This window comes from Sesamum indicum, linkage group LG6, assembly GCF_026168435.1.
Source record: "Sesamum indicum cultivar Baizhima isolate 11 linkage group LG6, ASM2616843v1, whole genome shotgun sequence".
NCBI lineage: Eukaryota > Viridiplantae > Streptophyta > Magnoliopsida > Lamiales > Pedaliaceae > Sesamum > Sesamum indicum.
In genome coordinates, this window is record NC_142662.1 from 12,802,574 (window position 1) to 12,827,092 (window position 24,519).

A 24,519-nucleotide genomic window follows, 5' to 3' on the forward strand; every position below is an offset into this window, starting at 1 on the left:
TATCTCTCGCAAGACATAATTTCCCTCTTCAGAAGTTAGGCATTTTAAGAGGGGCAGTGAGAAACCACGTTTGTACAATTCTCCATCTACCACTAGGAAGCGGGATGCTTTTCCTCTCAATGCCTTTGCCTCCTTTTGGTTCTCTGGTACGGCTCCGTTGGTTAGGAATCTGACGATATCTTCTTTCCTGCTTGGAGGTATTGAGTCTACGCACATAGTCTCCTCTTGCTCTTCTATCGCGGCCCTTTCCTTAGAGAGAAAAGTGATTTTCCTGTTTCAGATGGCTGCTATTGAACTGGCCAGTTTCGCCAGTTGATCAGCTGCGGCATTTTCCGTCCTCGACACCTGGACAGTAGAGGCTTCTTCAAATTTTCCAAGTACATTTTTTGCTCCCAAAGAATACTTAGCCATTTTTTCATCTCGAGTCTCGAATGATCCCTGGATTTGGTTAACCGCCAATTGTGAGTCACTGTAAATGGTAATCTTCCTCGCCCCGGCGGCTAAGGCTAACTCGCCCCTGCTACGAGTGCCTCGTATTCTGCTTCATTGTTAGAAGAGGGTATTCTAGTTTTATCGCATACTCGAACTTATCACCTTCAGGGCTCTCTAAAATTATTCCAGCCCCGCTTCCCGTCAACGTTGATGATCCATCGACATGTAGACTCCAGGAAGGCGTAGAGATACCTGCTTCATCATATGCCAACTCTACAATGAAATTAGCTAGCGCCTGTGCCTTAATGGCTGGTCTTGGTTGAAATTCGACACCAAATTCACTTAACTCTACAGCCCACTTGACCATTCTTCCGGAGAGCTCTGGACTTGAAAGTACTTGCTTCAGGGGGTAATTCGTCAGTACCACTACTTGGTGCGACTAAAAATACAGCCTCAATTTTCTGGCTGCGGTGATTAAAGAGAGGGCTAGTTTTTCGATTTGGGAGTACCTGGATTCAGCCCCTTGCAACATCCTATTGACATAGTACACGGGGTAGTGCTCTCTGTTTTCCTGTCGTACCAAAACTGAGCTAACCGCATCTCCAGAAATTGTCAAGTAAAGGTAGAGGGTTTCTCCCGTTTTTGGTTTTGTCAATAGAGGCGGCGAAGACAAATACCTCTTCAGCGCATCAAATGCTTCTTGGCTAGATTTGTCCCACTCAAATTTTGCCGCACCGCGAAGTATTTTGAAAAAGTGTAGGCCCTTATCCGCAGACCGCGAAATGAACCTATTCAGGGAAGCCAGTTTTTCGGCGAGCTTTTGCACCTCTTTGATTGACTTAGGAGGGCGCATATTCATGATAGCGCTGACTTTTTCGGGGTTCGCCTCTATACCTCTTTTGGAGATCATGTAACCTAGAAATTTTCCCCCTCGCACCCCAAACGTACACTTAGCGGGATTCAACTTCATGCCAAAAGCTTTTAGGATTTAGAAGCACTCTTCTAGATCTTTGATGTGATCTTGTTCTTTGACACTCTTAACCAGCATGTCGTCTATGTATACTTCCATATTCCGACCTATCTCGTTTTTGAACATGTCATTGATGAGCCGTTGATACGTTGCTCTGGCATTCTTCAGGTCGAACGGCATGACATTGTAACAGAAGATCTCTTGGTCTGTGACAAAGCTCGTTTTCTCTTGATCTTCAAGCGCCAACGAAATTTTGTTGTATCCTTGATATGCGTCAAGAAAACTTAACATTTCACATCCGGAGGTTGAGTCAACCAGCAGGACGATTCGCGGGAGGGGGAAGGGGTCCTTTGGACATGCCTTATTTAGATTTGTGAAGTCGATGCAGAGACGCCATTTTTCGTTTGGCTTCGGGACCAGGACGACGTTAGCTAACCACTCTGGATATTGCACCGGGCGTATGTGCTTGGCTTCCAACAGCTTATCCATCTCCATTTGTATTGCTTGATTTCTCATCAGTCCAAATATCCTTTTCTTTTGCTTCACTGGTTTTGCTTCGAGATTTACATTGAGCTGGTGAGTGATGACATCGGGTGGGATTCCATAGAAATCCATCATGCTCCATGCAAACACTCTATCATTTTCAACCAAAAATCGTGTTAAACTTTCTTCAGTGGACTGACACATCTTTGTGCCTATCTTTACAGTCTTCTCGCCATCTGTGGAGAGATGGATCACCTTCAGTTCTTCCACAGCTTCGACTCTTTTTTCCCCACAAGGTGCTCCAACGTACCCTTCCGGGGGGTCTGTTGTCTCTCGTCTCCCATCAGTTATTTTTCTCTTCATTTTTTCATTGGTCGCTTCATCCGTCTTCTCGCGAGATCTTTTAAGTATATTCATATAGCACTCCCTCGCCATTCTCTCATCCTTTATCGCTTCCCCCACACTGTCAGGAGTGGGGAATTTCAGCTTCAAGTGGAAAGTAGATGCTATCGCTCGGAAGAGGTTCAGGCTTGGTCTACCCAAGATGACGTTGTAAGCGGATGGGGCTTTCACCACGAGGAACTTCACTAATTTCGTGGATCTTTTTGGATGAGAACCGAGGGATAACAGCAGCATCACCTCCCCCATTGGTTGGATCATGTCACCGCTAAAACCCGTGAGAGGGGTGTTCACCTTCCGAAGTTGTGCATTATCGACCCCTAACTGGACATATGCATCATAGAATATAATATCAGCAGAACTTCCACTATCCACCAAAAGTTTTGACCCAAAAGTTAGATATTGTGGCGGAGATGACCAAGGCGTCATTGTTTTGATTCCTCGTTAGCTCTAAGTCTTGTTGGCTGAATGAAATCTCGTCCTCTTGTTGTGATCTAATGGTGTGAACTTGGATAGGGGTTTGCGCATGACTCCCCCTAGCTGCTTGAGTGAGGGCCCTTCTAGCATTGGCCGAGTCACCCCCAGCAGGGCCACCCGAAATCACGGCGATGACCCCTGCTGTGGGGAGGTTGTCGCCGTTCCCAGCTTGTTTGGAGGTTGAGTCCCGGGGTTGGGGCTTCAATCCCTGATTGACATATTCTTTTAAATATCCTCTCTGAATCAACTTTCTGATTTTTCAAATGGTGGCACTCCTCCGTTGCGTGCCCTCTGTCTCGGTGGAAACAACAGTATTTGTCGGATTTGAGCCTCTTAGGATTGTCTTTCATTTTTTTTTTGCCATTGATTGATCAGTCCCTGCCGCTTAGCTACAACTAATATCTCCCCTCTGGGGGCATTCAAAGGGGTATAGCGGGCGAAACCAGTTGGAGGTACGTGTTTGTGTTCCTCCTTCTTCTTCAACTCTTTCTCTTCTTCCCGACCTTTCCTTTTGTTGTTGAAGGAAAGATCCATCGCGTTCGACTCCTCTATGCGGATGTATTTTTGTGAACGCACAATTAAATCCTCCATAGTGCTAGGGGGTTTGCCAGCTATAGATTCCTTGAATCTTCCCGGTTGTAGATCTGCTGGACGATACTGGCTAACAACTCTTGATTGACGTGGGGAACCTCATGCACTGCATCTACGCATCTTTGCATGAAGTCTCTTAGGGCCTCGCCTTCTCTCTGGCGAAAAGTGAACAGGTATGCCGCTGTTTTCGGGATCTTTTTGTTCATTGAGAAGTGGTGCAAAAAGCGTTGAACCAACTGCTCTAGGCTGGAAATAGGTCCAGCGGGCAGTTGGTTAAACCAGGCCAACGCGTGTTTCCAAAGTATAGTGCGGAAAACTTTACAGTACGCTGCATCACTCAAATCATACCACTCAATCTTAGCATAGAATTTGTCTAGGTGTTCCTCTGGATCTCCTACCCCGTCATATTCTGGTAGATTCGACACCTTGAGACCGGTTGGGAGCGCCTCGGCCAGAATATTGGAGGCAAATGGGCTTCGTCTTGGAGGTGCCACAGCCAACAGCAAGTAGGAATCCTCGGCTTCAATGGTTCTCGACTTCTGCGAGGGGAAGGAGGGGGCGGGTTCACTGGTTGTTGCGCTACAAATTGGGCCATGGCTTGAGCCGCAGCTCGTGTAGACGCATCTCGTATCAAGGCTAGTAAGGCCTCCGATAAAATCCATATCTACGTGAATGTATCGCATATTAATTAATTGTAATGCATGGCAATGATTTACAGTTCACTAATAAGTTCAGTATTTATTCTGCCTTTTTATATTTCATTTAGTAGTAATTTGTCTAGCTTAGCTATTTTATAACTTTACTAGTTTTGTCAGGAATTATACCAAAATAAATATTAATCGAGGATATTGGCATGCAATTTCATTAATGAAGAATCCTTCTCATTTCTCCTCTTCTTTTCTTTTGCACGTTGAAGATGGATGAAATATTTGAACATACATAGTTATCAAGGTAAAAGATTCTATCACATATTGAAGAAATGTGAATAAATTATGCAGAAAAGGCTTAAAGTTTCATCTTAGATAATTCATTTTTATACAATCATGTCTGTAACTTTGAATACTATCAATAATATATTGTTATTTGTTGAATATTTATATATGTAGCAAAAGGATTTCAAGATTTTGTATTCAATAACTTATTGACAAAAAGGTGGGAAAATATTTAACAGATTTTTAGATGATCGATTTCTTTGCTCTACTTTTTCACTATTATCATCAACTCTAGATATAATTGCTATATAGAAATAGTTAAAATTATATGATAATAATTTTTTGTTCAATTATATAAGCACACGTTCTTAAATATTTATTCTTACAGTCACAATTTAAATTGAAAATATTTATCCGTGTCTTGATATGGATTTTATACTAGTTAAATATATATTGCAACAAAAATAAAAGTTCCTCATAATTAATGCATGCTATTATGAGGAAATTCAAACTTGTCACAATTTTTTGGTCCAAAAAATTTTTTTTCTAGTGTTTTGACTAATAATTTATATGTTATATGTTGCTTTTTGGAACTAAGCAAATAACTGTCAAAGTAAATGCCTAATAAACTAGGATTTGACTTAATAACAACCCAAATCCTCCGAGTAAACATAGTCTCAACGTCTATTTTTGATTGGTCATATTTGTGATTGAATCGCAAATGTAATTTCTTGTACCCGTTTGGTCAAATTTTTAATAATCACCTTTCAAATTACATTATATCAAACCCACATTTTGATAAAAGTTATAATTTATCGCTTTTAGCCGTGCAACAATTTTTTTTTGTTTACATATCCATTATGCCAATTAAATAATTTTTAATTCATTTATTACGCTTGAAAATAAGTTTTGTTTCGAAATTTGATTACAATTTACATTAATATAATCAATTATGAAATTATAAATTCAAGCATTATAATCACTTTTTCTAAAATAAATAACTATGATCAATTTTGCAATCATCAACCGAACTTGGCGTTAGACTATTTCCACTTTACAACAATCAAATCACTTTAGGCCAAATGAGTTGAGTTTGAGTCAAGCTTGACCAAATTCTGGCTCAGGTTCAGGCTCGAACACCAATTCAAACTCATTAGTACATTTTCCAAGCTTGAGCTCGAGCAAAGCGATGCCGTGAGAGTTTATGACGGTTGCTCGACATTGAGATGCCGTGATTGCCGATGCCATGAGAGTTTGACGGTTGCTCGACATTGAGATGCCGTGATTGCCATTGGTTGTCGGAAGGAAGGCACATGATTTGACAATTGGGACAATTGGAAGCCAGCTCGCATTCGAGCTTGAGCCCTTGGCGAGCTCGAGTTTGGGCTATATTCCTTGTGTTCGTGCTCATGAGCTCACACCTTTTCTTGGTTTTATTTTTTTATAGATATTAGTTAAGTACATATTTAATATTATATCAAGCTTATATTCGAAATTCACCATATATTAGAATTATTCGTCAATACATCACTTTTTACTTTTATATAGCATTAAAATATGGTATTTTTATTTATATTGTTTAAAAACAAGCTTAAGCAACAATTTAATAAGTTTTGCTATTTTTTTGTAAATAAATATTTAAACTTCACCATAGATCAGAATTATTAGTTAATATCTCATATTTTAGTTTCAGATGATATTTAGCATGGTATTTTACTTTATATTATCTAAAAATTAAGCTTAATCAATAATTTAGTACATTTTGATAATTTTTTTATAAATAAATATTTAAAATAATGCATATGACTTTTGTTATTATAATTTCAATATTCAATACAACAAAATGCATTTATTTCTAAATTCACCATATATTAGAATTGTTAGTCAATATATCATATTTTAGTTTTAGATGATACTAAAATATGATATTTTGGTTTATAATATCTAAAAACAAGCTTAATCAATAATTTAGTATGTTTTGATAATTTTTTTACAAATAATTATTTAATATAATGCATGTGAATTTTATCATTACAATTTCCACCCATCACAACAAAGAACATTTATTCACTATATATTAGAATTATTAGTTCATATCTCATATTTTAGTTTTAGATGATATTAAACTATGGTGTTTTATTTTATATTATATAAAACAAGCTTAATCAATAATTTAATATATTTTGTAAAATAAATATTTAATATAGGGCATATGAATTTTATCATTATAATTTCAATATCCACTAAAAGAAAATGTTGTGTATAAAATTCACCATAAATTAGAATTGTTAGTTAATATCTCATATTTTAGTTTTAGATGATATAAAATATGGTATTTTAGTTTGTATTATCTAAAAACAAGCTTAATAAATAATTTAATACGTTTTGATAATTTTTTTTATAAATAAATATTTAATATATATGAATTTTACTGTTATTTAATATCCACTATAATAAAATACATTTGTTATTAGTTATCTCAATCCTATGTTTATTTGTATATAAATAAATATATTAGTTATCTTTATATTTACAGGTGATTTTGTTTTTGATAATTTTTTTTACAGTTTGTAGAAGAAATTTTGTAAGCAAGTTTTTCTCTCAACGTGCTTGATAAAATGCCTTATTGAGGGGAATTTTATGAATACAGGTTTCACAAGTACAGAGGGCATTGCTCTTGTTGTTTTAAATATGATCCAACATTGCTCTCTCTTGCTTGTGCATCCTCACTCCTTGTAGGTTTTCTATCAGTATGATGACACAACATTGAACGCGAAAGTTTTAGAAATCTTGCTTTATTGTCTATTTCTAGATTAGTGATTGTTAACCTGAGTTATCTTTTACTTTCTAGTGTTGCTTATTCCTTCCCCCACTTCCATCCATCCCTTGATTTTAGCCAATGCTACAAAAGTCTCTCTTCTGAGATCTAGAGTGCAGCTAGTGATAGCTCATTAGGGTTGAAGTTATCTCCGTATAAATGAAACTTGACTACAGTCTCATGTTGATAAGAGAAATTGAGAAGAAAATTTTCAAGTTTCTTAGGAAGGTTGGCAATTAAGAACATATGTAGTTGAGATGTAAGTTTCTTCCAAGAGACAAATTACTTATATCCTTCCAGGAAGCAACTTTTTTTTTTCCGTTAGCAATAAAATTTAGACGAGGAGATCACTTAAATAGGGTGAAGATACTATATTTTCATCAGCGAATTATCTTTTAACTATCAGACTAACTCCAAATTTAGCAGTTCAATTTTAACCATTTTCTGCAATTCAACACCAAGCTCCAAATTCTTGGTCCACACAGAAACCATCGTAATTTTTCATCATATATGTATGATCTTCTTTCCAAAAAGGCTCCAGGCTTATGTCAATAAGAGGCCCTCCGGTCCTATTAGATGCAACAGTTGTACTCACCAAATCTTGTTAAGAAATGCAAATAGTACAATTGCATGATCAAGTAAAATTACTTATCTGTTGTTAATAGTATTTCATAGGTTGAGAACGTAACTAAGTATGAAACAAGATTTGCAACATGAAGATTGATTTTTTTGTATTTCCACATTATTTGGTGATGTATTGTTCAATGTTTCAGCTTTTGTTTGTTCTGCATTATTATACCATTTCTCCTTGTTGTTGCATAAATACTCAATCCAATAATGCTCTCTAATTAAAATCTTGTTACTTTTGATAAAGTAACGGGAAAAAATTAGTTCTTGTACATAAAAAAACCTCATGTTGGTGATTAATCAATTGAATTGGCTAAATCTAACATGTCAATTGTCTGAGGGATCAAGTATTAGCTTAGTCATATCTGCAGCAACTATTGATTCGGAAGGAAGGGTGTATTAGAATTCACCAGTTTTTCAAAAGCACTAATGTGCCTTTATTTATTGGATTAGTTATACTTCGTCTAAGATGGTGATGTTTGTTCCAAAGAAGAAATTTTTAAGAGGCAAGTTACAACTTGATCAATGGGTCTGCCATCAAAAATATTTTCCACCTAGTTTTGGGCAGTTGACACCATACATATACACATGTATATGTTTGTGTGTTACTCGGTAGAAAAGTTGGGACTTCAACTGTAAAGGTTGTATAATAATGTTAGTTATATCATATAAGCTTTCTCCTTTTTTGCAGATTCTGGTACAACATATTAAGACAGTTCTCCTGGGGTTGAAGATACGTATTAGTATTGCACTAGTTTCTGTTGCAAAGGAGCGGGCTAGTTATGGAGAGATTACTGAATCAAAGGTTTATTTTCTCCTAGTTATTTATTGTTAGTCTTAGTGGATTATTTTTATTGAGTTTGGGGTTGTACTCATAGCCTGATTCCAATTTTCTAATATAGACTGATGCATTAATGTCTGTCTCTTCTGTGGCTGATCCTTTCTTCTTAGTAAGATAGTATTAGTAGCAAACACAGCTGGTTCATACAACTATTTAGGAATCTTTGGTTGCTATATTAACACTTCTGGCTAGGCCTTGTCCACCGATTATCTTGATTTCTAATCTTTGAACTTGTTCGTGAATAGCTATTTAGGAGTCTTTGGTTGCTATATTAATACTTCTAGCTAGGCCTTGTCCACCAGTTATCTTGATTTCTAATCTTTGAACTTGTTCGTGAACAGGCTGTCCAAGGAGCACTAATACTTAACATTATTTCAAAATACGGTATGTGGCCTCTATTCATACTATTAATTAGACAATGTCAAAAATTCAATCATGCAATTTGATAATCTTATGCAGTCCTCCTTATATGCTTTCAGTTGGGCATGTGTATATTTTCCACTAATGTCATGAGTGAGCTGATTTTGTACATTTTTTGTGTGTACATCACATGTTTTTGTACTCAATATTCAGCAACATGCCAGATATTCATAAGTTAACTGTCGAGTTTCCGTATTAGCAACTTTAAGTTTTATCCTTTCTTGTTCTCAGCGCTTAATAATGCAGTAAAGCATGAACTCCCAGCTTTCCTCAGCGATGTTCCTTGTTGTGTTGCTTGGCATCCTGCCTTCCACAATATTATTTCATGTAAGCTTATTTAGGAGTTTCCCTTATGTTTGAAGCAACATTCTCCTCAATGATAAAACGAAAGAATGAAGAAATGTCAACATCTAAGCTGTTTAGGGGAGTAAGAATCCATTACATTTCAAAAATATATTCGTGGAGAGCTTGGAGGTTTGTGTTGTTGATTTGAATGTTATTGGGAGTCTGTAATTGTATGTCTTAAGCTACTTTTGTTGAGAAAGTTGGTAGATTTTAAAGTATTTTCCAAGTTGAGAAAGCATGAATGTAATTCAGCTTTCAGTTTATTCTTCTTCTTCTTTTTTTAATATTTTTGTACTGCTCAATGCTGCATGCTGATTATTTTTACCATAGAAACTAGTGAACACAAAGTATATAGACAAAAAGATGAGTGCTTCATCGTGCGTATGAAATAGAGGGATAAAGAGGCAGAGTGCTTCATTTATGTAATTGACTTAGTTGTGAAGCTCTGTGAGTACATGTATCAAGAATGATTATGGTACTCAAGATTGGTTTATGATCAGTTACACCCAAAAAATATGCAACTTGTTAAAAGATATGAAACTTTGAAACAATTAAACAGACTGTTCAATTTGAGAATTTGAGTTCATGGAGGTTTAGGCCTTGAACTTTCCTTTGTCTATACCTTTATCACCAAAATGGGACCATGATGCCAATCTGGACCATCATGAACTCTGTGTTTCCTGTTTCCACTATGTCATCTTCTGCTGACTTGTATTGAACTGTTGTAGCTCATCCATCCAGAAGGTCTTGTTTATAAGAGTGTCACTTTTAGTTGCGTGTTGTGTGTATGTAATGACTCATGCTCTCCTTAGTTGTATGATGGCCTTATAAGTTATTGATTGATAGTTGGTTAAGGCTTCATTTTATCAACTACATATCTTTTTAAGCAATGCATTGGTAGTTCATATTTATATATAGACATTTGCCACATCTATGCATTTGACAGCGTCTTTGTGTTTCAATGTTTTTGGACCACATAGGTAAGCAAGCTTGTAGACTTGTATAAGTTCGGAGGAATAGTCCAAGAAGGAGGTAAGCTTGAGGAGTCATGAAGGCTTTAGAAGTAAGCTCCGTTCGTTATTTATCTTATTCAACACTGTCGAATGATGCACCCTACACTAATTCCTCTTGTGAACTTGCAGTTTGGTAACTTTGGTTGAGGAATTTCAAACTTATATGTTTGTCTTCATGCATGCTCAAAATCAATGGCAGGTGTGGGAGGTGGGGAAGAGGAGGAATACTATAGCTGTGTTGGAGGTTGGGGCTTTGAAAACAATGACATATATGATGATTAAAGAAACTAGGACGTCTTTGCAAAATGATAATGGTGGTATAAAGTTGATCATTTTCTTCCCTCCCACTCTTCATTTCATCCATTAAGAATGTCTCTCTTTTTATGTGTTTGTATTGTTATCTTGAGTTGTTGATATTTATCATCTACATTATGGTGTAGTACTTTTCTTTTTATCTATATCAAGTTGTTCTTTTGATAAATAGTTTTGGTTGCGTTTTCAGTGGTTTCCAATTAATTTATTACTGTGATGTGGGCATTTCTCATCCTGTTTTATCTGGTTGTGCTATTATATTATCTCATTCAAGTAAACAAAGTGTATTGCTCTTTCCGGTATATCAAGCTTTGTGAGACATAATTTGTTGTCAGGATGTCATTTATTGTTTAGCATTTTAGGGTTAGAGTCTTGGTTCAATTGAAATTACATGAAACTTTTCATATTCGAACTTTGATGTGAAGGACCTAATTCACCTTTGAAACGAGATAAAACCATTTCAAAAGTAAAGAATTCCATGACATATGGGTAGTGTTAATTAACACATGCGAACCAGAGCGTAACTTCTTTTCAAGTTTTCATTTATCTTTTGTTATACTATCAAACTACTCTTCTTTTTTTCTTTTTTTTGTTTTCTTTTGCTAGTTATTATCAAACTACTTTCATTTATATTAATTTTTCTAGTTTACCCTTAGTAATTTGACAAATAAATGTAATTTTAGGAAGTCATAAGATTGAGACATGAATGTGCACTAGCGTTATGTGATTGTTGCTTTGATTAAATGTGGAGTATTTGAGGCATAATTTCATGCATTTTGAATTGCTTTGAGAGAGAGTTGGAATGACTTCGCTTCTACCCAGTCTTAGGATTCTTGTGAAATCATATTTGTTTGCTAAAACCCTACCCGATTGATCCTTATATCCCTAACATGGGACATGCATCATTTTGAAAAATTCAAAGGTCCTTCCTCTTGGGAAAAAAAGAAAGAAAGAAATAACAGCAAAAAAAAAAGGAAATTACATATACTCCGTTGGTTTAGGTCACTTAGTAACTGGGTAACTTCATCACAAATGTTGTTATTCAAGTAAAACGGCGACTGAAGCTATGAGTATGCAAAGCACTTGTGTTTTGGTTGAGTAATCAGGTCCCTTCACCACAAGTGTTGTCATTCGCGTCAAAAGGCCAAAATGCAACGTTTTTTGGTTGAGTAACCGGGTGCCTCACCACAAGTGTTGTCATTCGCGTCAAAAGACCGAAAGATGGCCTAAAGAACACAAGTTGCAGGCAAAAATGAAGGAAAAAAAGAAAAAAAGAGCCATGACATAATAGAAGGGGAAGAAAAAAGAAAAAAAAAATCATTATTGGCCCAAAGAAAAGAAAGAAAAGGGAAATACGTCCCTACTTAGGTAGATATAAGGAGATAAAGGGTATTGTGCTAGCATTGAGGATGATAACATTTAGAAACCTACAGATTTTATGGAAGCTTGATTGTCCTGCTCTGTACTTGGCAAAACAATGTGTGATGATGTGATTGGCCTCTTACCCTCGTTATGAAAAGTTAGCATTTGTATAATGTATTATTGCATTTGTGTTTTGAGATTATGTGCACATAGTATTTCGTTTCGTCTTGGGGGCTATAACTTTAAAGACATTGCAACAATCCTTTCTTTATTTTTTGATTTATTAAAATAATTATCGCATTTATTTCTTGGTGGCTATCTGAAATCTTTTCTGTATAAAAATCATTTACTTTAGACATGTCTTTTCTTATGTGATTATTTCTTCTAATTAGCAGGAGATAGATTCTTGCCTTGATATTATTTTAGCAATATAACTGAAAATAATTATTGTAACGACATTTAAATTTTATATTATTATAGTTCTCTTTAATTTTATGAATTATTTCTTTCAGATTGCCATCTCAGCAGGTTTAAGATCAGTACACAACGGTGGTGCTTCTTACATGGGTTCCCCCCCCCCCCACCCCCACTGTAAAACGTAAAAGGAAAATATACAGGTTGTGCTTGAATGTAAGAGTTAAAGAAATCTTTCATGCTAGATATAGAGAAGTATCATAAATTTTTAATTTTTTTGACCCATGATTGCAGTTTATCCAGGTATATGAGGTCGAGAATCGTTGTTAACTAACAATTGAAAATAAAATCAAATTCCTTTTTTGTCTTCCGTCTTTCTTTTAACTCTTCTAATGAAGTTCATGAGATAATTTTCTTTTAGTTACATTTGTACGCTTTGTGAGAAGACCATGGTGATGTCCCCGGAAGTGCTTCTTAGTGTTGGTGTTCTATGGTGCAGGTGACTATTCATATGCTATCATATCATGTTTATCATTTGTCCCCCACAGCTGTGTGTTGCTGAGTTCTTATGCAGAACCCATTCATTAGTTCATTGGTAAGGTGAGCTATTCTTTAGAGGGGATATGTGTGTTAGTGATCCTCCTACATTTATCCTTGTATGCTCTTGAAGGGTTGAAGGAGTATAACTTAAGTCCATTTTTGGCGATGGATATTGGGTGGTATTGAGTTAAGCAGCAATGTGTTTTATTGAGAAAGAGATTACATTGTGAGAAGAATCTATGAAGCATAAGTACTGTAAAAATCTTTTAGGTACCCTTGAGGCTTGGCATTCTACTGGGTCTTGCCTTGCCCATTGAAAATCAATGAATACAATTAGATACCATCATTTGTTAATATTAGGCTTGTGTTTCCTTTTGTTGTCTTTGGATTTTTAGTGTTTTAAACTTTGGTTCCATGGAAAGTCAATCTCTTAAATCAATATTTTTGTTGACTTAGGCTGGTGCAATATATTGGAGAATTTATTGTCACTTCCCAAAAGCTTATCACTCGAGGTTCAGTCCTGGTAAGTCACTTTTACTGGCTTAGTTCCTATCAATATTTATGTTGATCTATCTCTAGAAGTTATTTAGTATCAATATCTGACAATTAAAGTGCTTATTTTGTTTATTCGATCTTATTATTTTAGGATTTTATTGTGGTGATGCTACTGATATTACTACTCCTGAATGGTTGAGTTTTGCCAAACAAGCTTCAATACGTAGTGCACTATTAATTGTCCTCCAATAGTGTCTCACTTCCAGTTATGATAGATTTAGCAATCTTGTTATGTTCTAGGTTTTTTTTCTTTTGTTCGTATGTGTGAACCTCTTCTTGTATCACTCAGAAAATGGTCTCCTTTTGAGTTGAGTTACTTAAAAAGGTTCCATATGTAGTGAATTATACATTAGTAAAAAACATGTATAAATTTTAAGGGCAAAAGAGTAATTGGATGAGTGGAGACACACCATAAGCAAATAGAACCCATCACACCATACAATCTCCCATTAATCCAAGTTACTATTCATTGACAAGACCCTTTTTTCTCCTGAAAATTAGACATTTTGCGGAAATTGTATTTCACCTGGTGAGCACTTCCGTCGTGGTAAAATCCTAATTTCATCCTTTAACAAAAATCCTCAACCACATCATTGGCGCCGTCTGTGGGAAATATTTACCTCGACGTTGAGCATGCAGACCAGGTCCCGAGCTCGTGACATACACAATCTAGACGCCATCCAAGAAGCCCAGGCAAACGGAATGGAATAGAACCCCCCCTAGCGAACAGTCAATTCCTCAGGAGGTAACCCCCCTAACGCACCAGCATACACCCCTCAATGGGGGAGTCCTCTTGTCACATCAAAAATCTCCGGCTGTACCCCCAACCGGAGTACTCCCCTCGGATGCCCCCCCCCAAGAGCCGATGATTCAGCTGACACAGGAGGCTTTGCTAACCTTGCTTCGAGATGCGTCCACACGAGCTGCGGCTCAAGCCGTGGCCCAATTTGTGGCGCAACAACCAGTGAACCCGCCCCCTCCTTCCCCTCGCAGAAGTCGAGAACTATCCTCGGCTCCCGAGGAGGAGGAGCAGAGGCGAAAGGAAGTAAACAGTCGGATTTCTAGACCTGAAGTAGTACAAACTCAAGATCGAAATCTCCCTAACCGAGAATCTTCCGCCCCCCCCCCCCCCACTAACTCGGGGAGCCGAGGATTCCTACTTGCCGTTGGCTATGGCACCTCCGAGACGAAGCCCATTTACCTCCCATATTCTGGCCGAGGCGCTCCCAGTCGGTCTCAAGGTGTCGAATTTACCAGAATATGATGGGGCAGGAGATCCACAAGAACACTTAGACAAATTCTATGCCAAGATTGACTGGTATGATCTGAGTGATGCCGTATACTGTAAAGTCTTCCGCACTACACTTTCGAAGCGCGCGTTGGCCTGGTTCAACCAACTGCCCGCTGGAACTATTTCCAGCCTCGAGCAGTTGGCTCAGCATTTTTTGCACCACTTCTCAATGAACAAAAAGATCCCAAAAACAGCGGCATACCTATTCACTGTTCGCCAGAGAGAGGGTGAGACCCTGAGAGACTTCATGCAAAGATTCGTAGATGCAGTTCATGAGGTCCCTCACGTCAATCAAGAGATGTTAGCCAGTATCGTCCAGCAGAATCTACAACTGGGGAGATTTAAGGAATCTATAGCCGGCAAACCCCCTAACACTATCGAGGACTTAATTGTTCGTTCACAAAAATACATCCGCATAGAGGAGTCGAATGCGATGGATCCTTCCTTCAACAACAAAAGGAAGGGTCGGGAAGAAGAGAAAGAGTCGAAGAAGAAGAAGGAACGCAAACACGTACCTCCAGCTGGTTTCGCCCGCTATACCCTTTTGAATGCCCCCAGAGGTGAGATATTAGTCGTAGCTGAGCAGCAGGGACTGATCAATCATTGGCCGAAAAAGATGAAGGACAATCCTAAGAGGTTCAAATCCGACAAATACTGCCGTTTCCATCGAGACAGAGGGCACACAACGGAGGAGTGCCACCATTTGAAAAATGAGATCGAAAAGTTGATTCAAAGAGGATATTTAAAAGAATATGTCAATTAGGGACCCAAGCACCAACCCCGGGACTCAACCTCCAAACAAGCCGGGAACGGCAACAACCTCCCCACGGCAGGGGTCATCGCCGTGATTTCAGGTGGCCCCGCTGGGGGCGACTCGGCCAATGCTAGAAGGGCCCTCACTCGAGCAGCTAGGGGGAGTCACGCGCAAACCCCTATCCAAGTTCACACCATTAGATCGCTGCAAGAGGATGACATTTCATTCGGCCAACAAAACTTAGACCCAACGAGGAATCAAAATAATGACGCCTTGGTCAGGCCACAATAGCTACCTTCTGGGTCAAAAAAATCTTGGTAGATAGTGGAAATTCGGCTGATATTATATTCTATGATGCATATGTCCAGTTAGGGATTGATAACGCACAACTTCGTAAGGTGACACCCCTCTCACGGGTTTTAGCAGTGACATGATCCAACCAATGGGGGAGGTGACGCTGCCATTATCCCTCGGTTCTCATCCAAAAAGATTCACGAAATTAGTGAAGTTCCTCGTGGTGAAAGCCCCATCCGCTTACAACGTCATCTTGGGGAGACCGAGCCTGAACCTCTTCCGAGCGATAGCATCTACTTTCCACTTGAAACTAAAATTCCCCACTCCTAACGATGTGGGGGAAGCGATAGGAGAAGAGAGAACGGCGAGAGAGTGCTATATGAATACACTTAAAAGATCTCGCGAGAGGATGGATGAGGCGACCAATGGAAAAATGAAGAGGAAAATAACTGACGGGAGGCGAGAGACAACAGACTCCCCGGAAGAGTACGTGGGAGTACCTTGTGGGGAAAAGAAAGTCGAAGCCGTGGAAGAACTGAAGGCAATCCATCTCTCTGTAGATGGCGAGAAGACTGTGAAGATAGGCACGGAGATGCGTCAGTCTACTGAAGAGAGTTTAACACGATTTTTGGTTGAAAATGAGGAAGTATTTGCATGGAGCATGATGGATTTCTATGGAATCCCACCCGGCGTCATCACTCACCAGCTCAATGTAAATCCCGAAGCAAAACCCATGAAGCAAAAGAAAAGGATATTCGGACTGGAGAGAAGTCAAGCAATACAAACAGAGGTGGATAAACTGTTGGGAGCGAAGCACATACGCCCAGTGCAATATCCGGAGTGGTTAGCTAACGTCGTCCTGGTCCCGAAGCCTCGACTTCACAAATCTGAATAAGGCATGTCCAAAGGATCCCTTCCCCATCCCACGAATTGACTTGCTGGTTGACTCGACCTCCGGATGTGAAATATTAAGTTTTTTTGACGCGTATCAAGGATACAACCAAATTTCGTTGGCACATGAAGATCAAGAGAAAACGAGTTTTGTCACAGACCAAGGGATCTTCTGTTACAATGTCATGTTGTTCGGCCTGAAGAATGCCGGAGCAACATATCAACGGCTCATCAACGACATGTTCAAAAATCAGATAGGTCGGAACATGGAAGTATACATAGACGACATGCTGGTTAAGAGTGTCAAAGAACAAGATCACGTCAAGGATCTGGAAGAGTGTTTCCAAATCCTAAAAGCTTTTGGCATGAAGTTGAATCCTGCCAAGTGTACCTTTGGGGTGCGAGGGGGAAAATTCCTCGGTTACATGATCTCCGAAAGAGGTATAGAGGCGAACCCCGAAAAGATCAGCGTTATCATGAACATGCGCCCTCCCAAGTCAATCAAAGAGGTGCAAAAGCTTGCCGGAAAACTGGCTTCCCTGAATAGGTTCATTTCGCAGTCTGTGGATAAGGGCCTACATTTCTTCAGAATACTTCGCGGTGCGGCAAAATTTAAGTGGGACAAATCTAGCCAAGAAGCATTTGATGCACTGAAGAGGTATTTATCTTCGCCGCCTCTATTGACAAAACCAAGAACTGGACCCTCTACCTTTACTTGGCAATTTCTGGAGAAGCGGTTAGCTCGATTTTGGTACGACGGGAAAACAGAGAGCACCACCCCGTGTACTATGTCAGTAGGTGTTGCAAGGGGTTGAATCCAGGTACTCCCAAATCGGAAAACTAGCCCTCTCTTTAATCACCACAGCCAGAAAATTGAGGTCGTATTTTCAGTCGCACCAAGTAGTGGTATTGACGAATCACCCCCTAAAGCAAGTGCTTTCAAGTCCAGAGGTCTCCAGAAGAATGGTCAAGTGGGCTGTGGAGTTGAGTGATTTGGTGTCGAATTTCAACCAAGACCAGGCTTTAAGGCACAGGCGCTAGCTGACTTCATTGTAGAGTTGGCATATGATGAAGCAGGTATCTCTACGCCTTCCTGGAGTCTACATGTCGATGGATCATCAACATCGACGGGAAGCAAGGCTGGAATAGTGTTGGAGAGCCCTGAAGGTGATAAGTTCGAGTATGCGATAAAACTAGAATACCCCTCGTCTAATAATGAAGCGGAATACGAGGCAATCTTAGCAGGAGGTGAGTTAGCCTTAGTCGTAGGGGCAAGGAAGATTGTCATTTATAGCGACTCACAGTTGTTGGTCAACCAAATCCAAGGCTCGTTCGAGACCCGAGATGAAAAAATGGCTAAGTATTCATTGAAAGCAAAAACTCTACTTGAAAAGTTTGAAGAAGCCTCTGTTATTCAGGTGTCGAGGACGGAAAACATCGTAGCTGACCAACTAGCTAAACTAGCAAGTTCGATGGCAGCCATCCGAAGCAGAAAAATCACCTTTCTCTCTTTAGAATAAGCCGTGATAGAGGAGAAAGAGGAGATCATGTGCGCTGACCCAACACCTCTGAGCTGGAAGGATGATATCGTCAATTTCTTAACTAAGGGAGCCGTGCCAGAGAACCAAAAGGAGGCGAAGGCCTTGCGAGGAAAAGCATCCCGCTTCGTCATGATGGACGGAGACTTGTACAAACGTGGTTTCTCACTGCCCCTCTTAAAATGCCTAACTTCTGAAGAGGGAAATTATGTCCTACGAGAGATACACGATGGAATTTGCGGAAACCACCTCGGAGGAAAGGCCCTAGCAGGAAAAGCCCTCAGGCAAGGTTTCTTTTGGCCAACAATGCTCTCTGATGCACATGGATTGGTTAGATGATGCCGGGCGTGCCAAGAACATGCAAACATTAAACACCAGCCGGCAGTGCTGATGCATCCCCTACAAAGCCCCTGCCCTTTCGACTAATGGGGCATGGACCTAGTCGGACCATTTTCGCAAGCCGCGGGACAAAGGAAGTTCCTAATCGTTGCAGTGGACTACTTTACTAAGTGGGTTGAGGCCGAGCTGTTAGCCAAAATATCAGAGAAGGAAGTGATTAAGTTTCTATGGAAGAACATCATATGCCGCTTTGGCATCCCCCGCGCCATAATTTCCGACAATGGGACTCAGTTTTCTGGAAACAAACTTAAGGACTGGTGCAAGGGATTGGGGATTAAACAATACTTCACGTCAGTTAGCAATCCCCAAGCGAATGGACAGACGGAAGTCACCAATCGGATGATACTTCAACATTTGAAGACGCGTCTAGGCAACGCAAAGAGGGCATGGGTGGACGAGCTTCCCAGTGTCTTAGGGGCTTATCGGATGACGTCGAGGACCCCAACAAGAGAATCCCCTTTCAACCTAACTTACGGAACAAACGCCGTAGTGCCCGCTGAAATAGGAGAACTTAGTTGGCGAGTGAAATACTACAACCCAGATTGCAACGAGCAAGGATTGAGAATGAACTTAGACTTCGTCGAAGAAGCCAGGGAGAAAGCCGCCATCCGAGCTACTATGTACAAAACTAGAATGGCAAAAGCATACAATGCGAGGGTCAAGCCAAGAAACTTTCAAGTAGGAGATCTAGTGAGGCGGAAAGCCGAGGCCTCGGGTCCCATTGGAAAGCTGGATACCAAATGGGAAGGCCCCTACAAAGTGGTGGAGGTGGTAAGTGTGGGGGCGTACAAGTTGCAACAGCTCGATGGGAAGAACATCCCTCGCACGTGGAATGTGAAAAATCTGAAAAAGTATTATTGCTAAGTTCTCTCAGTAGATAGAGTTTACCTTTTGAACATTTTGTATTAGAGGGCGAAGTAGAAGCGCGATGGTTTTATCCCCCCCGGTGGCCCCTTGCAGAATCCCTTGTAATTCGTACTCGAGTAATGAAATTAATTATCCTGCCGTAGTTAATCTTTTCAACAAGGGGACTATGGATTTCGTGAGGCCCCCTTGAAGCATCACTTGCCCCAGGCACCCCCTAAACGAAAGTCCATCGGAGACCCCCCCCCCAACGATGTTGTCCCCGGAAAGTTTTGCCCTCCCTAAATGAAGTTGGCGAAAATCCAACTTAGGAACTCGAGCAAAACCATCCCTTGAGGCGACACCTAAGCAAAAAACTTTGCGAAAAAGAAGACAAAACTCAACCAGGAAGTGTACAACACGAATAGCATGAAAGACGATTGCATATAATACTATAACCGTGGATTAGAACCGCCTACGTACGAAAATGCCTAATACGAGGTGAAGCGACAAATCGAATATTATACGTCGATTACATGTTAGAAATCAAAGTCATACTAAATAGAACAATCCGATTACATGCCACTAGGAAAACTACGAAACTACGAAGCTTTTGAACTTGGGGGGCTCAACCATCAGCAACTTCTACCACCTCCTCTTCACCCTCGGACACGTCAGGATCAAGAAGTCTAATGTCGTCCTTGACAATTCGGCCCTTCTCGTGAAGGGTCCGACGAAGGACCCGACGGCACCTCCGAATTGCATCATCATAAATCGGAGCGGCCCTGTCAATTAGGATCGTCTCGAACTCCTCCGATTCCTGAAACTTTGCGACCGCCTCCTCTTGAGTCATAGAAATAAAAGCAACACCGGAGGCTGAGGCAAAAAATTTCTTCCCACTGGAGGCTTCTCGCTTGAATCGACGCTCCCAAGAGGCCACATGCCCCAAAGCCTCATCCCTCTCCTCCTTAAGTCGGGAAAAATCGCCCTCCCGCTGCCCCAAAATAGTCTCCAAACGTCGCATCTCCGCCATTCGGGTAGCTCGTCGATGTGCAGCGGCCGTTGACACAACCAAAGCCTGCAAAAATAAAGTAAAACAGTCAAAACCAACAATGTCACACAAAGTAGTTGGATAAAAAACACAACACAAACCCGAGCCATATTCTCAGCTAGCAATTCATCCATCTGCTCCTCCGAGAGATCCGCCAGCTGACTTAAGTCTTCTTCACGCACGACGCCTCGGGTGCGGCTCCAGTATGATGAGCCTCCCGCTTGGCTCACCCCCGCGTCACGAGCATCGCTTTCTGCCGCTAAAATGGCACCTCTCTGCCTCTTTTGAGGTGGGGAAGGACCAACCATGGGAGTGGGGAGTGAACCAAAATGGCCACTGCCAGTTGAGGCCCCATGAGGTGCAGTGGACACGGAGCTCCCCACCTGTGGCGGTGCCGATTCTTGGTCACGTCTCTTCTGCTCCCTAACCGCCGCCTTTCAGGCACGCACGGCGTCAATCTCAAGCTTCTTACCTGAAACAAAATAAATTTAGCATAAGAAAACCCGAACCAAGTTCATAAAAAGACAAAAATGCATAAAGAAATGTTGCGGACCAACTTAAATACCGACAATTACAAGAAAATATCGGAAGGAGAATAGTGGGCGATGTCCACCAAGCGGCTAAACAACCCCGCTGCCATACACCCCTGACGCAATTTTCCAAACTCCTTACGGTGAGTAAGCTTGATAGGCAAGCTACTCCACTCCGAGGCCAAGCCCCAACCATCATCTCTAATGTAGAAAATTTTTTCCTTCCAAGGACCCTTAGAAGAAACAAACCCGGCCAAAAACCTACAAGCTTTCTTGCGAGTGAAATAAAAGTACCGCCCATCGTCAGAAGAGTCAGACACTTCCGCCACGCGGCGAACAATCCATAAAGCGTGAAAACTTTCTAGTGTTATCGGAAGCCCCAACTCTAATAGACGACGTCGCCAACCCTCCAAACACATAAACGAATTCGGCGTAAGTTGGCTAACACAAATACCGTAGCTCCGAATCACCTTGACAAGTAAGGGATGAGGAGGAATGAAAAATCCGTTATCAAAATAGGCAGTGTAAACAGTGAAACACCCAGCAGGAGGATCCCTGATCCTTCAACCCCAGGAGGGAAGAATAAACTTATGCGCAGAGGGTACCCTATAGGTCATGCGAAGGCCAGCTAGCTGTTCTCTAGTCAAAACGTTGTCGCAAGTACCAATATCCACCGTGCGACATCGAGGAATGCGGTGACCAGGAGCGCCCGAACGCCTCCCGTCAACTCCCAATGCCACAACTACGCTCGGCCGGGCGGATACCTGAGTGATCTCCACCTCACTATCGCTTCCAACTTCCCCCCCTTCACTTTCAGTCTCCTCATCCTCACTGACAACCTCTTCGTCAATCTCACATCGCTCGGAGCCAGGCGCACCATCTGAGGCTGTGTCATCACATTGGTCGCTACGCCTAAAATCCGTCAAATTCAACTCAAAATCGGACAAATCCTCTAAATTCTCACCTGAGTCAAAAGAAGGACACTTAGGCAAACTCATAATCGCGACAATAGGGTCAGGGGAGTAGCCTTCTAAATACGAAGGAAGATCATCCCATACTTTTTCAGCAGGCGGAATAAAGTCCAAACTTTTCCCTCCACAAAAACCCGACGCCAAAACACCAAAGGCAGGGTCCTCCGCCCAGGGCCCCTAGCCCGAGGCACGGCCGCGAGCTGGAGGGGGAACCGCGCCCCCCCCAACTCGAGGCGCGGCCTCAGACCGGGAAGGGGGAGGCGCCCCCTGCCACCACCTCGAGGCCCCGCCTCAAGCCGGCGGCGGGGCGTCCCCTCCCCGGCTCGAAGTTCCACCTCACGCCTCCCCCCACCTTCGTCGCGCTCTCCCCTCCGTAGGAAATTTGGTCCGTCGGTCACTCTCACAATCACCCTCTCCACCCCACATTTTTCACAAAGTAAAATGCAAAGCAAATGCACCAAATGAAAAGAGAAGCAAAATTTAACTAAGGAAATTACCTTTACTAGCCATGGTGGAGAGAAGTTTGGAAATGGAAGTGCAAATAGAATGAAGCCAAATGTAAGAAAGAAAAATATATGTGTAAGTAGGTGGAGGGGGTGCAATTAATAGCCCCCAACCACCCACCCACTCCCATTTATTATTTGTAGTTAGTCCTTTTTGACGTTTACTCTCGCACAAAATATTCTACCAGCAAGTGCATATTCCGTCCGAGAGTGGGGGGCTGTATGATATACATTAGTAAAAAACATGTATAAATTATAAGGGCAAAAGAGTAATTGGATGAGTGGAGACACACCATAAGCAAATAGAACCCATCACACCATACAATCTCCCATACCACTATAAATACCAAAATACTAATTTTTTAATTCAAGTTACTATTCATTGACAAGATCCTTTTTTTTCCTGAAAATTAGACATTTTGCGAAAATTGTATTTCACCTGGTGAGCACTTCCGTCGTGGTAAAATCCCAATTTTATCCTTTAACAAAAATCCTCAACCACATCATATAGTAAATCATGGATAAAAAAGCACCAGCTACTAGCCAAATATCTTAAAAGCCGCACGAGGCCCCCTAGATTTTTAGATCATTTCGGTAACAAGCCTTTTTAGAGGACGTTTCTAAGGAACAAGAAGAATGTGAGGTTTATAAGGTGACTCTTGTGCAATACAATAATTTTCTGTATACTGCTAATGATTCAAAGGCCCTCATAGTATGTTCTCTTGTTTTCATCTTCCTACGAATTTGAATTATAAAAGTATGTTCCATGACTTCTAGCTTTATGTGTTCTCTTTATCCATTTATGCTATCTCTTTGAATAGATAAAGTGCCAGAGCCCATATATGTCACATGTAAATTTTATTTTGTGTGACTCAAGTGTATAAACTTGGCAGTGGAATATACTAATTATAGTGCAACAAATAATAGGATCATTCTGGTGTAATATGTATGTTTGCTCTTTGAACTGTACGTTGTTGTCAATAGGTCAATGACTTTGGATAAGCTAAGGTAATCTTTTTCAATGATCATCGATTTCCTTGGTATTGTTTTAACCCTACATGTCAATTTCTTTTGCATCTGTTGCAGGTTGTTAAAGTCTACATAGAGAACACTTCTAAGGAACAAGAATAAGAAGTATGTGAGGTTTATAGGTTAAGTGTTGTGCGATGAGAAAAATTTCTTCATGAAGTTTCTCTTAATGATTCAAAGAACTCATGGTATGTTCTCTAGTTTCATCTTACCATGATAAAAGTATACTCCATGACTTGTTGCTTCACTTGTTCTCTTTTTATGCATATTTTAACGCTTTAAAACATTAGAATTTTTAAAATATTTGTTGCTCTTATATACACTAAAAGCATAGTCAATATCATATACTTTAATTTATAAAAAGTGTGTTGTACATGATATTTAAAAACTATGAGAAATGATAGAGATTAATTTGTCTGATTAGATGTAAGAAATATTAGAAATTAGATTTGGGCCATTCTAGAGGCCAACATAAGCTTAATTTGACTTGGAACTATATATCTATATGTATCTACATCTACTTCTATATAGGATTACGAATTTCACTAATAATTTCTTGCAGTTTTTAATTTGACTAAACTAACATTTTAATAAATTTAATAATTGTATTACGTAGTCCTTTTGAGAAGAGTTACTTAAGAAGGTTCGACATGCAGTAGATTATGGATAAAAGCACACCTGCTAATAGCCAAATATCTTCAAAGCCACACGAAGCCCTTAGTATTTTACATTATTTCAGTAACAAGTCTGATGTCACTCATATTTGGTGTTATTGTTTAGATGTTTTTCTCTCCCATATTTTTCGTGTGTTGTATGTGCTTCTGAGGTAGATACACATCATATTCATATGCCATGGGCCGTTTTATCATAATGCAGTCAACTTTTCTTTTGATG

General features: G+C 40.2%; 6 protein-coding genes across 6 annotated transcripts; 4 read left to right on the forward strand and 2 right to left on the reverse strand.

Annotated features, from left to right (window-relative positions):
* Positions 1-276: 276 nt before the first annotated feature.
* Positions 277-1,291, reverse strand: LOC148787803 (uncharacterized). The gene is made up of 3 exons (XM_088881376.1): positions 942-1,291; positions 582-818; positions 277-538 (listed from the first exon to the last, which is right to left on the reverse strand). The coding sequence occupies exons 1-3, from the start codon at positions 1,289-1,291 to the stop codon at positions 277-279; spliced, it is 849 nt and encodes a 282-aa protein (XP_088737502.1).
* A 129-nt stretch (positions 1,292-1,420) lies between these two features.
* LOC148787804 (uncharacterized) lies at positions 1,421-2,713 on the reverse strand. The gene has a single exon (XM_088881377.1). It carries the CDS (start codon positions 2,711-2,713, stop codon positions 1,421-1,423), a length of 1,293 nt encoding a protein of 430 aa, XP_088737503.1.
* Positions 2,714-14,703: 11,990 nt separating this feature from the next.
* LOC148787805 (uncharacterized) lies at positions 14,704-15,585 on the forward strand. Its single transcript, XM_088881378.1, has one exon. The coding sequence runs from the start codon at positions 14,704-14,706 to the stop codon at positions 15,583-15,585; it is 882 nt and encodes a 293-aa protein (XP_088737504.1).
* Positions 15,586-16,018: 433 nt separating this feature from the next.
* LOC148787806 (uncharacterized) lies at positions 16,019-16,765 on the forward strand. Its single transcript, XM_088881379.1, has one exon. It carries the CDS (start codon positions 16,019-16,021, stop codon positions 16,763-16,765), a length of 747 nt encoding a protein of 248 aa, XP_088737505.1.
* Positions 16,766-17,027: 262 nt separating this feature from the next.
* LOC148787807 (uncharacterized) lies at positions 17,028-18,281 on the forward strand. The gene is made up of 2 exons (XM_088881381.1): positions 17,028-17,544; positions 17,782-18,281. Exons 1-2 carry the CDS (start codon positions 17,028-17,030, stop codon positions 18,279-18,281), a joined length of 1,017 nt encoding a protein of 338 aa, XP_088737507.1.
* Positions 18,282-18,308: 27 nt separating this feature from the next.
* On the forward strand, positions 18,309-18,638 carry LOC148787808 (uncharacterized). Its single transcript, XM_088881382.1, has one exon. It carries the CDS (start codon positions 18,309-18,311, stop codon positions 18,636-18,638), a length of 330 nt encoding a protein of 109 aa, XP_088737508.1.
* Positions 18,639-24,519: the final 5,881 nt, after the last annotated feature.